The sequence below is a fragment of the Oncorhynchus nerka genome, linkage group LG22, assembly GCF_034236695.1.
Source record: "Oncorhynchus nerka isolate Pitt River linkage group LG22, Oner_Uvic_2.0, whole genome shotgun sequence".
NCBI classification, from domain to species: Eukaryota; Metazoa; Chordata; class Actinopteri; order Salmoniformes; family Salmonidae; genus Oncorhynchus; species Oncorhynchus nerka.
In genome coordinates, this window is record NC_088417.1 from 47,312,814 (window position 1) to 47,329,656 (window position 16,843).

Genomic DNA, 16,843 nt, shown 5'->3' on the forward strand with positions numbered 1-16,843 from the left:
TCTTCTCTTGTTCTCTTCACCTCCCTCTCCTCTGGTTCTCTTCACCTCCCCTCTCCTCTTGTTCTCTTCTCCTCCCCTCTCCTCTTGTTCTCTTCACCTCCCCTTTCCTCTTGTTCTCTTCTCCTCCCCTATCCTCTTGTTCTCTTCTCCCCCCTCTCCTCTTGTTCTCTTCTCCTCCCCTCTCCTCTTGTTCTCTTCACCTCCCCTCTCCTCTTGTTCTCTTCACCTCCCCTTTCCTCTTGTTCTCTTCACCTCCCCTCTCCTCTTGTTCTCTTCTCCTCCCCTTTCCTCTTGTTCTCTTCTCCTCCCCTCTCCTCTTGTTCTCTTCACCTCCCCTCTCCTCTTGTTCTCTTCTCCTCCCCTTTCCTCTTGTTCTCTTCACCTCCCCTCTCCTCTTGTTCTCTTCACCTCCCCTTTCCTCTTGTTCTCTTCACCTCCCTCTCCTCTTGTTCTCTTCACCTCCCCTCTCCTCTTGTTCTCTTCTCCTCCCCTCTCCTCTTGTTCTCTTCTCCTCCCCTCTCCTCTTGTTCTCTTCACCTCCCCTCTCCGCTTTTTCTCTTCACCTCCCCTTTCATCTTGTTCTCTTCTCCTCCCCTCGCCTCTTGTTCTCTTCTCCTCCCCTCTCTTGTTCTCTTCACCTCCCCTTTCATCTTGTTCTCTTCTCCTCCCCTCTCCGCTTGTTCTCTTCACCTCCTCTCTCCTCTTGTTCTCTTCTCCTCCCCTCTTCTCTTGTTCTCTTCACCTCCCTTTCCTCTTGATCCCTTCTCCTCCCCTTTCCTCTTGTTCTCTTCACCTCCCCTCTCCTCTTGTTCTCTTCACCTCCCCTCTCCTCTTGTTGTCTTCTCTTCTCCTCCCTTTCCTCTTCTTCTCTTCTCCTCCCCTCTTCTCTTGTTCTCTTCACCTCCCCTCTCCTCTGGTTCTCTTCACCTCCCCTCTCCTATTGTTCTCTTCTCCTCCCCTCTCCTCTTGTTCTCTTCACCTCCCCTATCCTCTTGTTCTCTTCTCCTCCCCTCTTCTCTTGTTCTCTTCACCTCCCCTCTCCTCTTGTTCTCTTCACCTCCCCTACCCTCTTGTTCTCTTCTCCTCCACTCTCCTCTTGTTCTCTTCACCTCCCCTTTCCTCTTGTTCTCTTCTCCTCCCCTATCCTCTTGTTCTCTTCTCCCCCTCTCCTCTTGTTCTCTTCTCCTCCCCTCTCCTCTTGTTCTCTTCACCTCCCCTCTCCTCTTGTTCTCTTCACCTCCCCTTACCTCTTGTTCTCTTCACCTCCCCTCTCCTCTTGTTCTCTTCTCCTCCCCTCTCCCTTGTTCTCTTCTCCTCCCTTCTCCTCTTGTTCTCTTCACCTCCCCTTTCCTCTTGTTCTCTTCACCTCCCCTCTCCTCTTGTTCTCTTCTCCTCCCCTCTCCTCTTGTTCTCTTCTCCTCCCCTCTCCTCTTGTTCTCTTCACCTCCCCTCTCCTCTTGTTCTCTTCACCTCCCCTTTCCTCTTGTTCTCTTCTCCTCCCTTTCCTCTTGTTCTCTTCACCTCCCCTCTCCTCTTGTTCTATTCACCTCCCCTCTCCTCTTGTTCTCTTCACCTCCCCTCTCCTCTTGTTCTCTTCTCCTCCCCTCTCCTCTTGTTCTCTTCACCTCCCCTCTCCTCTTGTTCTCTTCACCTCCCCCTCCTCTTGTTCTCTTCTCCTCCCTCTCCTCTTGTTCTCTTCTCCTCCCCTCTCCTCTTGTTCTCTTCTCCTCCCCTCTCATCTTGTTCTCTTCTCCTCCCCTCTCCTCTTGTTGTCTTCACCTCCCCTCTCCTCTTGTTCTCTTCACCTCCCTTCTCCTCTTGTTCTCCTCACCTCCCCTCTCCTCTTGTTCTCTTCTCCTCCCCTCTCCTCTTGTTCTCTTCTCCTCCCCTCTCCTCTTGTTCTCTTCACCTCCCCTCTCCTCTTGTTCTCTTCACCTCCCCTTTCCTCTTGTTCTCTTCTCCTCCCCTTTCCTCTTGTTCTCTTCACCTCCCCTCTCCTCTTGTTCTCTTCACCTCCCTTCTCCTCTTGTTCTCCTCACCTCCCCTCTCCTCTTGTTCTCTTCTCCTCCCCTCTCCTCTTGTTCTCTTCTCCTCCCCTCTCCTCTTGTTCTCTTCACCTCCCCTAACCTCTTGTTCACTTCACCTCCCCTATCCTCTTGTTCTCTTCATCTCCCCTCTCCTCTTGTTCTCTTCACCTCCCCTATCCTCTTGTTCTCTTCATCTCCCCTCTCCTCTTGTTCTCTTCACCTCCCTCTCCTCTTGTTCTCTTCACCTCCCTTCTCCTCTTGTTCTCCTCACCTCCCCTTTCCTCTTGTTCTCTTCTCCTCCCCTCTCCTCTTGTTCTCTTCTCCTCCCCTCTCCTCTTGTTCTCTTCACCTCCCCTAACCTCTTGTTCTCTTCACCTCCCCTCTCCTCTTGTTCTCTTCACCTCCCCTCTCCTCTTGTTCCCTTCTCCTCCTCTAGTTGCTGTGTATTGACGTGCACCAGCGTGTGTCCTGCCTGGCTGAGCTGCAGGATCTAGACCTGCTGTCTGATGTCAACTGGGACGCTGTGCTCAGCAAACAGCTGCCCCCTGGCTTCATCCCCAACGTGAGTCAGCCCACAACATTACGCCAACGTTGCCACGACGTTGCCACAGCCCAAACAGAGAGGGGCGTCACCACGACCCCTCTGCTGGTCTGAGAAGGCCGTTACGGGTCATTAGAGCTCATGCCCCTTGCGCACACACACACACACACACACACACACACACACACACACACACACACACACACACACACACACAGCCTCTGCATCTCCTCAGGTGTTAGGAAGCAGCTGTGTGACAGGCAGGTGAAATGACGAATGCAAGGTAGTGGCGTCATCAGCCGTCATGCAGTAGGTCGAGCTGTTCGGTTGGCACAGTGGGCTAAGCTTGTACCTACCTCCCATCCTTGCACAAACTTACCAAGCCAAGCTTGTCCCAACCTCCAACGCCCGGTCATTTGGTGCCAGGGAGCGGAGCTTTGACTTGTGAACCCTCGCTTCATACCTGACAGCTCATGGAGGAGTTGAACGATGAATGGACACTGATTTAAGGGGACTATCAGCTGTAGACTGATAACAGCAACACTACAGGCTGTCATTGGTTACCAAGCTAACAGGAAATTACAGTATCGGATTCCCTGTAGTGTGTGATTATAGAGTGAATTCCCTGTGGTCACCTCAGCCGGCCAGGTAGGAGAGATAGGGAAGGTTGATCGATTGAATCGACATCCTCTCTCTATAGAATAAAAGCTTCATCCTGTATTGTCTTTCTTCCTCAGCTCCTTACCAACAACTGCCCTTTAAATGTTCCTCTTGTGTTGTGGCCTTCTGTTCCTCTTCCAGAGGCGGAGGCTCAACTGCGACCCCACCTTTGAGCTGGAGGAGATGATCCTGGAGTCCAAACCGCTGCACAAGAAAAAGAAAAGACTAGCCAGGAAGACCAGAGAACAGGGCTCCAATGGGTCCCCCCAGGTAAAGCCTCACCCTAACAGCAAACCCCTGCCTCTCAATGGTTCCACTTCCTTCCAGAGCTCACCATCAGTCACAAGAACCGACTGTGTGTGCATGTGTGCCCATTTAGCTCGGCGGCAGGCGATAAGTAGCTTTTAGTTTGTCCCTTAAATATGTCCCGAGTGATGTAATGGATGGAAGAAGCACATTTCTTATCTGAATAAATGAACGATGTGGACTTTCCATGCGTGAGGGAGAAGGAATGCAATCACTCTCTCTCTCTCTCTTTTTCTTTTTTTTCCTCCTCTTCACACTTTCTCTACGTCCACATAAATCAGCCACATCCTCTCTGTGTTTACTCCGACCATGAGGATAACATCCTAAGGTTAATTTGATCCCCCAGTAAGAGGGGGGGGTAAAACACACACACACACATACAGACACACAACCACACGAAAAAAAAAGAGCTGGAAAGATTGGCATCAGTGATTTCATTGAAGGTGCATTTTCCGTGCTGGTGGGCATTCATCAAGCGTCTTCCTCCGTTTACGGGCAGAGAGTGCTGCTCTGTACTGGACTGGCTGATGTGACTGCTGCTGGGGGCCATGTTGTTTAGGATGCCACTTGTTCAAATCAAATGGTGTTTGTCACATGTGTAGAGTTTACAGTGAAGTGTTTACTTACGAGCCCTTTCCCAACAATGCAGTGAAAAAGTGAGAACATTCACAAATAGATCAAATAAAATACTAACACAATAAAATAACAATAACGAGGAAATATACAGGCTACATACCAGTACCAAGTCAGTATACTGGGGTATGAGGTAGTTGGGGTGATTGATTGAGGTAATATGTACATACTGGCTTCCAGTTGAAGCTCGCATCCGCTACAAGACCATGGTGCTTGCCTACGGAGCTGTGAGGGGAACGGCACCTCAGTACCTCCAGGCTCTGATCAGGCCCTACACCCAAACAAGGGCACTGCGTTCATCCACCTCTGGCCTGCTCGCCTCCCTACCACTGAGGAAGTACAGTTCCTGCGCAGCCCAGTCAAAACTGTTCGCTGCTCTGGCCCCCCAATGGTGGAACAAACTCCCTCATGACGCCAGGACAGCGGAGTCAATCACCACCTTCCGGAGACACCTGAAACCCCACCTCTTTCAGGAATACCTAGGATAGGATAAAGTAATCCTTCTCACCCCCCTCCTTAAAAGATTTAGATGCACTATTGTAAAGTGGCTGTTCCACTGGATGTCTTAAGGTGAACGCACCAATTTGTAAGTCGCTCTGGATAAGAGCGTCTGCTAAATGACTTAAATGTAAAAATGTACTGTAGGTAGGGGGTGAAAAGCAGAAAGTCCGAGTAACCATTTAATTAATTATCTGTTCAGCAGTCTTATGACAGACAGTCCCACAACCAGTCAGCACCCCCCTACTCCTGTCCCCTCCCTTCTCCTCGCCTCCCCTCGTCTTTTCTCCCCTCCCTCCTCGTGCAGCTTCAGTACAGCAGACTGCTTCTGCTTGCCATCCCAGTGTGAGTGATTGAGTTACAGCCTTTTTAAATGTTGTTTACCCAACACGAGGTGGTACACATGAATGCACATGATCGGAGGGACTTTATCGGCTAATCAGGAACCATCGACTAAACGCCTCATGTCAAAGGGCCGTTATAAAGTCTATCAGTTTCTCAGTTTAGCTTCTCTCCGTTGTCAGCTACACTAAATAGATTTTATGTGACTCTTTTCCAATAGAGGTAATACATTTGGGTGGCATGGGTACAGATCTTGTTCGTCAGTAGCAATAATAAGTCCGAGCTGGCCCCAAATTGAGTCATGTTTTATGGAAGCTGACAACTCTTGTGGGAACTCGCCCAAGTGGTGCTCTGTGAATCTTGCAGTGCTTTAGAAAGACATGGTGCAGCTTGTTCTTCCCTGGGTTCATGTAGAAGGTTTATTCACACAAACTGAAATTCTCTATAGTAATGAGGTAAGTGTATTAACCCACTGGGCACACCACCTCATTTCAATGTGGTGAATTGAGTCATATTTGGTCGACACATTGATCAGTGCTGCAGAGTAGCCTAGTGGTTAGAGCGTTGGACTAGTAACCGGAAGGTTGCGAGTTCAAACCCCCGAGCTGACAAGGTACAAATCTGTCGTTCTGCCCCTGAACAGGCATTTAACCCACTGTTCCTAGACCGTCATTGAAAATAAGAATGTGTTCTTAACTGACTTGCCTGGTTAAATAAAGGTTAAAAAATAAAAAATAAAATTAAAAAGTGCGATTCCAACCTATTTTCACCCACTCAAAAGTCAGCCAAACGTTTGTTGAATTCCCCAATGTGTTCTCACTATGCTTTCAACCATGTAAAAGCACAACCAAGTTCCAATGGGAAATCAATGTCTGATTTAGCAATTGGGAAGATTTGCACAGACTTGCAACCCTCAGCATTTATTGTTACATTAACCTCGAAATGTGGCCATGGATGTGTTACTCATTTTTAACAAGCAGTGTTACATTAGTTTGTAAGATGGCCTTAACATTAGGTTATGTACTGTCTTACAAAAGTCATCTTGAATTGTTTTTGCCTGACAACGCAACCAAATATCAACATTCATCAGAGATGTATCTACCGCTTAGATAGTTCCGTCTGAGCCACTGGCTTAATCTTATTCTTTAACTTGTATTTTTGTTTGAAATGGAAGACTTGAATCCAACATGTCATTTGTTAACTTGCATTGCAAAATTGATATTGAATTGTGTTTGGTTGTCAACGCAACCAAATATCAACGTTTGAAAGAGATGTATTTTCTGCTTGGATAGTTTCATCTGTGCCACTGAGTCTGGCTTTAATTCCAGTCTGTCTACAAGTTAATAATTGATGTGTCGCATTCACGTCTACATTTCAACCAAAAATCTAAGTTGAAGTATAGGACCAAATCAAATCAAATCAAATCAAAATTGCACTTCAAATACAGTTTGATTTGATTGAATCCTGTTCTTTAACTTTTATGTTTTGTTGAGATGGAGACGTGAGTCCAACATATTTATTATAACTTGTAGATTCCATTTTAAATCAACTAAAGCTTGAAACCTGAAGCCTATATGCAATGTTCCCTCGAAGCTGCATGCGGCACAATCACGCAAAAAGAAATCTCCCAAATGCAGAGAAGCACAAGATTGAAATTCACTCAACTTTCTAGAGTTTTCCCCATCAGTTAACTCGATCAATGTTTCTCCTTACTGTGGGAATTGTGATTGAATCAACGCAACATTAGCCACTTTCAAGGAAATATAAATAACAAACTATGCAAGATTTAGCAAAACGAACGATGCAAGAGATGTTGTTTTAGGCTGAATGCATCGGAGTAGGATTCTATTGCATTACAGGCATGACTCAGGTCCGTACTCTACACAGACTGGTGAGCCATAACCAATCAGCCCTTTAGTAAGCCTATATGCAAATAGACCATTGCCATATATGGATCTGTGCCATTCACTTTGAACTGGACTGTTTTTACAGCATGAGCGGTCATGAGTAGATGCGCTTGTTTTGAGATCAAAGCGAGAGCTACAAATACGTGTGTACATTTGTTCATATCCTTTGCTAGTTAGTGAATTTTTAGCTCAGTTATATATAATATGTAGTCTGCGATGGGGTAGTGATTGCTTCCTACAAGAGCATAAAATATGTGCATTTCTAGACAGGTAAAGAGCTTTTTTTTAAACTTAAAGGGGCTGTGTTTTCCATGTTTCCATGTTATTACCACCAGGGGCTGCAAATAGGATATTGAGGAGACTTATTATGCTTACCAAATAATAATGCAGTAAATCACAGATTGGGCACAATATTGCGCAAATGTTGTCACACATCATGAAACACATTGTGGCAAAAATGACAGACAGTAGCCTAGGCACAAAATACAATTCAATTGATAGAACATGAAATAGATTTAAATATGATTAAATTAGGCTACATGGTCCCATTTAGGCTATGTATCATCTTGGTTTTCATTTGAAGCATCCTTCTATCCTTCACTTGTTTGTAACAATTGCAAATACTTAGGCAATTTTGTATTTCTAGTAAACTTCGTTCTGAAGTTATCGGCAGTCACAGTCAGATAAAACGTTTTGATCCTATGTTTAGCCACCCTCCAGCCATCCTCACGTACTTTGTGCCCCGTCAAATTGCGGGGGTACATGACACCCTTGCTGCTTAGCCTATAGTTTTTTTCTTATAGTGGATATTACATTAAGATCTGACGTTCTTTTCAAGGTAAAAATGCAACATATTTTGTCTATGTTGAAAATTGGTTGCCATGGTGACATAATCCTGTTGTTGAAATTGTAACAACAGTTTACGTTGATGACTTTTTTCAAATCCAATGTCTTTTCCAAGGAGATTCCATTTCACAATACGGTGACAGATTACGTTGGATTAGCATAAAGAATACTGTTCAACGTCTTGGAGTTAGGAACCTCAAAGCATTGGGCCTCCCAGTTCCATTTTGTGAACCACACTAAGCTGGAAGTGCACTTAACTACATGTATCTTTAAACAAAACCAGTGAGCCAAGCATACTTTTTTTCCCACAACTATCCAAAATGGGAAAACAGCATTGTGCGCATGCTTGTGTTTCTTTGTGCATGCATGAGTGTGTGTTTGTGTGTTTACGCAGGGACCTCTGGGACCACTTGTGGAGAGGAAGGAGGACACATAATTATCTTGCCTGTAGTGCAGAGAGAGAGAGAGAGAGAGAGAGAGAGACAGAGAGAGCCATTACGTGTAACCATTTCTAAAGCAGTGCAGATCAATATTGTATGAATGGCAGGCGAGGCGCTGCCCAAATATCTCACACTGCTGTTGGCTCATTACCCCAGGCTTCCTCCTTTCTCCCCCTTCCTCCCCCTCTCTATTTCTTCCTCCCCACATTATGTTCTCCTTTTTTGACTCCGCAACCTCTCTCTCTCTCTCTTTCTCTCTTCTTCTCAGCCTCTACAATGTTCTCTATCTCTCTACATCTCTCTCCTCCCCCCCTCTCTCTCCCTCTGCTGTTGAACCTATAATGGACAGTAGAATTTGCTCAATTAAATCACAGGTGATGCAGTGGGAAATTAGACCTGTTTTGTCGTGAACAACATAAATAGGCCCTTCCTTCCGAATGAAATTGGACCTGTTTTGTCGTGAACAGCATAAATAGGCCCTTCCTTCCGAATGAAATTGGACTTGTTTTGTCGTGAACAGCATAAATAGGCCCATCCTTCCGAATGAAATTGGACTTGTTTTGTCGTGAACAGCATAAATAGGCCCATCCTTCCGAATGAAATTGGACTTGTTTTGTCGTGAACAGCATAAATAGGCCCTTCCTTCCGAATGAAATTGGACTTGTTTTGTCGTGAACAGCATAAATAGGCCCATCCTTCCGAATGAAATTGGACTTGTTTTGTCGTGAACAGCATAAATAGGCCCATCCTTCCGAATGAAATTGGACTTGTTTTGTCGTGAACAGCATAAATAGGCCCATCCTTCCGAATGAAATTGTATTTTTTCGGGCACACATATTTTGCAGATTTTATCGTAGTTGCAGCTTTTGTTTCTAGCTCCAACAATGCAGTAATACCTAATGATGCAAAACAATACACACAAATCCTCACCAAATTAAGAAATCAGAACGAGCAATGTCAGAGTCCTGAATATAAATACATATACACTGAGTGTACAAAACATTTTCATGACAGACTGACCACGTGAATCCAGGTGAAAGCTATAGTATGACCCCTTATTGATGTCATCTGTTAAATCTATTTCAATCAGTGTAGAGGAAGGAAGGGGGGGGGTTAAAGAAGGATTTTTAAGCCTTGAGACAATTGAGACATGGATTGTGTGCCATTCAGAGTGTGAATGGGCAAGATAAGAGATTTATGTTCCTTTGAATGGGGTATGGTATATGTGTGTATCAAATCAAATCAAATGTATTTATATAGCCCTTCTTACATCAGCTGATATCTCAAAGTGCTGTACAGAAACTCAGCCTAAAACCCCAAACAGCAAGCAATGCAGTTGTAGAAGCATGGTGGCTAGGACAAACTATCTATGAGGGGTGGCCAGATTGCCTCATCCGAGGATCCATTGGGGCAGTATGCAAATTCCATCCTCCATTCACCCGACTCACTTCTATGACTAAGATGGGGGCGGAATCTGAAACGGTCAGAACCAACGGTATGGCGGTCAGATAGTTATTATACACAATGATGTTACCGAATTGACGTCTTTAGGCTATATCTGTAAAATTGAAATAGACAATGACGTCAACTGTATCTTTACTATCCTGGAAAACTGCTAACAGAACGATTGCTCTAGGTTAATTTTGTAAAATGAAATGTTTAATTAAACAGCTGGGCAAAATGTCCTTCTGAACTTCCACTACGCTGCTCAGCCTGGCTACCTTGTCGGCTCTACAGGAGGTTCTCGTTCTACAGGTGGAGAGATCATCCCATACCACCCCTGTCTGTCTGTCTGTCTGTCTGTCTGTCTGCAATAATTCTGCAACTCTTCCAACTATTTACTTTTTTCTCAACTGCCACCAGTTTGAAGCCAAAATACTAATGGCAAATATATATTGACATAGTCAAATAAATTAAAGTCCAAACCTCATATTAAACACAAATGGTGTTCACTATGTTGATGGTTTGCCATTCTATATTTTTTAAATAATCTTATTAATTTTTTTCATATATTCTACATGTGGTAAGGCCACATAGAGGTCCAGAGAAAGTTACAGACAACTAGGCTACTAGATGTCTTGTGATAGATTACTTCAAATTAAATAATACTTTATTTATTTATTTTATTTATTTCACCTTTACTTCTATGAATGGTGGGTGGAGGAGTCAAGCGCAGAGAGCAGGTAGTTCCGTACTGGATATTTTATTCCAATGACAGCGGAAAAACGGACATGCAAAACACAAGGGCGCATGAAACAACCCGTCCAAATAAACAGGACTAAAACTGCAGAAAAATAGAGATCACAATAAACAACCAACACCATAAAACAGAGAACAAGCCCGCACAAAAACCAAGCGTGCCTAGTGCCCTTAAATAGCCTACAAACAAAACTAAACTCAAAACAGGTGTAACCAATTAGACCCAACTAACAGAAACAAAAGGAAAGGGAATCGATGGCAGCTAATAGGCCGGCGACACCGAGAGCCGCCCGAACAGGAAGAGGCACCATCTTCGGCGGGATTCGTGACACAAATCCTTGAGAGATACCAAAATTCTGCTGGTTTACTGGTAAAACTTCAAAAGTTGGCAGCAAATATACCCTCCCTTTGCAACCCCTAATCAGTATGCTGGCAATGAGGTGGGAGGGGTGGCAATATTTGAGTTGTGTTCTTGAAAACGAGTGCAAAAATGTCAATCTCTTCCAGCGCATTTCAGGCATTTTAAGACCAATGAAAAGCAGGTCTTAGCAGTAACGCCTTGATTTTGTGAGCAGAATCACAACCTATCCAGCGGTGATGCACAGTGCCCTTATGCTCATGGAACAAGAGTGATGTTATTGGGCCAGTAACCCTCGTATTAATAAACATAAAAACATGTTTTTTTTCCTGTTTGATTTCATTTGTCTTGCCGGATGCGTTCTCCAAGTAGCCAAGCCTATCAATAAAGAGTTTGGCTTGTGAGACTGCTTTGAATAAATCTGAATCACCAAAACTTTATTAAAAGATGGAGTTTGGGAACAGCAAGGGACATCCCCTTTTTGTCTAGCCTACGTGTATTATAGGACTACATTATTTTAGCCAACTTCCGTTTTGAATGTGTGTAAAAACCCCCTTCATGTAGGCTACATGTGTCAATACGCCCATCATGAAACGAGAGGTGAGATGATGCTGGTCCCCCTTCTATTTAGAACTTATTTTCATGTAACAATTGCTTGTTTTCTGTATCATATGATGAAAAAGCCCTCCATAAGCTACCCTTACCCCCTAGGCCTCTGTCTCGCTGTCTCTCTCTCTCTCCTCCTGTGCTCTACTTCTCTTGTCTGCCAGGGTCTGGCGCCCCACTCTGAGAGCACCTGTACTAGCTCTCCCGGCAGCCCCATCAGTCTGCCTTAACACTAACCCACCGCCCAGAGAGAGCGAGGACACGCCTGGCATAACTCTATATAGCTACCAGGACAGGTCGTCACGGATGTGTTTTTGTTCTGACACTATTAGCATATCTCAATGTGTGACACTGTCAGTGTAGGGCAAGTGGAGCTGTGAGAGAGGTCATGTATTTCCTTTTACCTCCATCTACCTACTTCTTCATTTCTCAGAGTCCCAACAACCGTTGTCTGGGTCACATAACTGCAGGATCTTTAATGTCATAAAAAGATGTGTGTGTGTGTTCTTAAACCTCTGTTGATTCCCTAGAACGGTCAGCTCCAGCAGCGCCTGAACAATGTGGAGAGGGACTTCATCATCTTCAACAGAGAAAGGTAGGAGACTCAGTATATGACCTAAATGAGATACAGTATATAGTCTGGTGGCCTACATTAACACCAAAATGTGGCGCCTGCTGTCATCCTGAGTTTTGTCTAAAATCGCCCAGATTTGATGTCCAGTTTCAATGTGAGTTGCCAGAAAACTGTTCCATCCCTCCAATCAAGCTCAGCTGAACAGTTAGCCACATTTTAGATGGCCTACGGCAAAAGTATTGGGCCACAGGCAACAGGACATATTTACAGAAAAAGTTGCAATAATGAATCTTGAATGTGTCCCCTAATACTGAGTAACATATCATGATAGAATATCATGAGCAAAAACATATTTATTTACATATCATATTACCAGAAAGCAAGAAATCAAGCTTTTGTCCTTCTCCTGATAGGTCAAAGAAGGCTGTGGCAGACACAGAGGTAGCAGACCTCACCACGACAGAGAAGAACAAGGCTATTGAAGACGGACAGAACAACAACGTGGACCCGGCAGCCTACATATCAGGATAGCGGACTATGGCTTGAGCCGTAAGTCGCCACGCTAACCTGGCCACAGCTTGTAGATCACTACTAACCAATCGTCCACTTCCCCTCTCCCCTGGCCGGCGCAGGGCACTCAGATTGAACTTTAACCCTGACACATTCCCCCAACAGCCAGCTATTATGCCCAGACCCCAGACTTCAGGAGCTCACATAGACTGCTACTTTACAGAGTAGCTGACCTAGACAGACAGACAGACCCTGGTTCTTTTCAATTTTCCTATGATGGGAAACGTGCCTCTCAGTGGGCAGCCCTCCTCACACTCTACCCTGACCTGACCTGCCTGATGCGCTATGGTCCCCCAGAGCTCTCCTCCCTCCACCAAGTTAGCCAGGCCCAGGAAATGACTTAACTACAAACCCAGCAGGGAGCAGAGCCAGACAGGATACAGCCACTATGCCTGTTATGCTGAGGCTAGACTCAGGCCAGGCAGGAAATGAAGCATAATGTTGACAAGTAGGAGACTACGTCTTTAGTGAAAACAGTGCTGACTTGCTTTTGGAAGAGAGAGGGGTTGTGAGTAGCGTGACACAAAATGAATTAGGATTAGAGTATGCGACATGAGGCCTTTGTTTTCAAGACTCCAACCACAGATTCCTCTTCGAAGACAAAGAGAGCCACTGTAGGCTTAAGCGCTAACTGCTGAACGTAATATGTCTCTGTGACATTAGGCATCAATGTTGACCAAATTGACTGGTGCTCGACTTGGATATTTTGTACATAAATCTTCATTGATGAATAGATAGGTATTGTCTGTTCCGCGCACAAACATGATTTGCGTACGCTTCTCCATTAGTCGTAGCATTTATGCACAGAGGTCAAAGAGGAGTAGATGAATCCTCATTCTCTTCTGGTTTTTAGAGGGGTGCCAGTAGAGAAGAGTGGGGGAACTTGACCCATTTGTTACATTCAGTGTCAAGTCTGCCAAGGGAAACATAGTATTCTTTCCAATAAAGATATCTACACATATGTCAGGATGTTGTGAATCGCTGCAAATAATCCAAATTCATGTCAAACTTTTGAAAACGTATCTTGTTATAAAAAAAAGTGGTCTCTTGGCACAACTTACCCCGGGGAATGGGGGGGAAAGGACAGGTTCAGCAAGTTAAGCCGCCTACACATTTCTGTGCTGAATGAAATAATACCACTACCTTTTTAAAGACCATGTCTATCTTTATTTCAAAAACACAATCCATCACAATAACTTTTTTGTATTTGAATCATTTTAAGGATCTTTTAACACAGGTTTAACACCTAACAAAAACGTTGTACTTTTAACTTTTAACATAGGCCAGGCCTTGTTGTTACCTCATATCCCAGTGATAATACCTTGCATTATGCCTTGGGGAAAAACACACTTCAATTTGATCGACTTACCCGATGGCCATTGGCTCAACTTACTCCAAGTCAAACATTTTGACTATATTATCCCACACAGCTTCAAGAATGCACTTTCATGCTTGGTTTAGGACATCATTATTGAAGCTTATGGAGACCCCAACTCATGTATAGAAACATCTTTAAATGATCTACTTTGGTTTATTTGTTCGTTTATTTGGACATAACTTGCTTACCACTTTTTTCCATGTGGTTTCTTCCTTCACAGACTCCATGAAACGATGACTTCTTCCTAAATATTTGGCCAAATGATACATTTTGTGCATGGTTTCCTAGAAACAAGGGTGGCTCAACTTTCCCCACTCTCCCCCATGTGCCTTCTAACTTGTATATAGCACATACTGGGTTTCCCCGTGTAGAGAATGACCATCACACAGTCAGTTTGTTACACTGTAAATCACCGTCCTCTAGTCTAATACGTGTTTTGGAAAATAGCTTTGCCATTATTTTGACCCGATCTGAAATACAATTCAAAACTTATCCAAGTCTTTTCCTGTCCTTAGTTATCAGATCTACTACTGGGACCTTTCTAACAACCCTTATTGGTACAGATATTCAAACTAGCATTAGGTTTTCCAGAAATGTATGTAATTCAATTGCACAATGAAAGCAGAGTTGTGAAAGGAGTATTGCATTTTGTTTGTCATTTGTTGTCTGTTGTTTTGTTGTTTTGTTGTCAAGCAGCTGGTGCCTTAATTTCGTACGTTTCTTTGGGACATCGACCTTTACCACTGCTTTGTGCTTTTTATTACATCGCCAGATTAATGTGGCCTTTCGTGGATTTGGCAACAGTTGGAGGCATTGGTTAAAAAGACCGACAAAACATAGTTGTGAAAGAGAAAAGAGTTGTATTAGGCTCCTCCTGTGCAAACTGCCTTGGCGTATACCACATAGGCACTTAGAGTAGAGCCTGTATATCTTTCAGTCCTATTACCTGCAGCTGTGCCTCTCTATATGGTTTCTTAAAGGTCCAGTGCAGTCAAAAACACGATTTCCCTGTGTTTTCTGTATATACTTCCACACTACGAGGTTGGAATAATACTGTGAAATTGTGATAATTATGATACGTCCCTTTTAGTGTTAAGAGCGGTTTGAAAAGACCGCCTGAAATGTCATCCTTTTTTGGTGGGATGGAGTTTTAGCCTTCCATGGTGACATCACCATGTGGTAAATTAGTTAATAGACCAGTAAGAAAGATTGTTCCCAAACCTCTCTGGCAATAATAGGTCATTTTCAGTTTCCCCCTCTCCATTCAGAACACTCCAAGACAGTCCTAGCTATAATTCTTGCATGAGAAATTGAACTATTTGAAATGAAAACAATCACAGTAAGATACTTAATTGTTACCCAAAAATCCTGTAGTTGTAGGCCTGTCTGGCTCTTCCTAGGGGGGAAGTCAAAAGCATATCAATCACACTGCTGACTCTGAGTGGGAATCACCATCTCCTGGAACACCCTCCTGACATCAGAGAGAGAGAGAGAGAGAGAGAGAGAGAGAGAGAAGTTTGATACCTGCGTGCCCTCCAGAGAGAGATGATAGAAGGAGACTTTCTGTACATAACCTGCAAAAAAATTAGGGTTAGAGAAGCGGGTTCGAATCCCGTTGCCGACGGGGGAGAATCTGGCAGGCGTGAGCTGGTAACCGGAGGGTTGCTGTCATCAATATTACAGGTGCCATATACTGCCAGCTCAACCCCCTAAATCTGCTCATTGGATGCTGCCCTCTGCTCCAGCCTCTCCAACCTAATGTGTGTTTGTGTGTATCTCTGTGTGTGTATATTGAAGGGGTTGGGTTAATGCAGAAGACACATTTCCGTTAACTAATAAAGTATATCTTAAAACAACGTGATGAGTTAGCCAGAGAAATACCTCAGAGGGTTGCTAGACCTGTTTTTGATAATGTGTGGTGTTGGTTTTCTGATTAGCAGCAACAGGAGACTACAGGGAATACTATATAATTAATGATGGCAGATAAATAGACAAATCCATTACAAATTGGTTTCAAACAAGCCTTTCCTCCATCTCCATGCTTCGTGTGTGGTTGATTTTCTATGATAAACTACAATGGAACACTGCCACCTAGTGTTTGTTAGTGGTAGTGCTCCTGTGTACTTAAAGGCCCAGTGCAGTCAAAATGGGATTAATCTGTGTTTTATAACACTATGAGGTTGGAATAATACTGTGAAATTGTGAAAATTATGATAATGCACTTTTAGTGTAAACGCTGTTTGAAAAGACTGCCTGAAATGTCAGTCTGTTTTGGTGGGATGGAGTTGTGGCCTTCCATGGTGACATCACCATGCGGTAAATGAGAAAGAGAGTTACAAACCTCCCTACCAATAACAGCAAATGTTCAGTTTTCCCCTCCCCAAACAGACCAAATACAATGTCTACAAATATCCTTTCACGTTTATTTATTTCTGTCTGTGCTAATCCAGTAATGTATTTAAAATAAAGTTGAGGATTAAAATGGAGTCATGCCTCCGTTGTGTACATTCACTGTTTGTATTTCTGTAGGAGTGTCATGCCTACGGTTGGATGAGTCTGTGTCAATGTCACTGATATGTTGGAACCAAGGTAAACACCACTGATACTGTATACATTTTTTAAGTATTGATTTTGCCCTTTGCAGAGATGGGCTTATGCCTGAATAGGCATGGGAAACCACAAGACACTCACAATAAGAATATACTAGAGAGAGCGAGAGCTGTGTGCTCTCTGTCTCTCTTAAACAACCTTGTGTTGTAAGTTCCTCAGTAGCCTTAGCAGGTGGCTATGGATGAGTGGCAGGGCTGTAACGCGTTAGGGGCCTTATCACTATGAGCCAAAAGGGCAAACCTATGAAAACAGTCCTAAATCAGACCGACACACAGCTCTGGGTGGGACAGCGACACAGTGGAGAATGGCACCAAAGAGAATAAGCTAAGTATAGCATCCCCCAGACTA

At 44.0% G+C, this 16,843-nt stretch overlaps 1 protein-coding gene across 1 annotated transcript in view; it reads left to right on the forward strand.

Moving 5' to 3' along the window:
• Positions 1–16,371, forward strand: part of stk32a (serine/threonine kinase 32A) — a 59,069-nt gene extending 42,698 nt beyond the window's left edge. The window contains exons 9-12 of the mRNA XM_029627075.2: positions 2,464–2,589; positions 3,370–3,498; positions 11,894–11,958; positions 12,351–16,371. Of these exons, the coding sequence (XP_029482935.1) occupies positions 2,464–2,589; positions 3,370–3,498; positions 11,894–11,958; positions 12,351–12,468 (438 nt within the window). The 3' untranslated portion in view covers positions 12,469–16,371. The remainder of the gene's footprint in view (positions 1–2,463; positions 2,590–3,369; positions 3,499–11,893; positions 11,959–12,350) is intronic.
• The last annotated feature ends 472 nt before the right edge of the window (positions 16,372–16,843 follow it).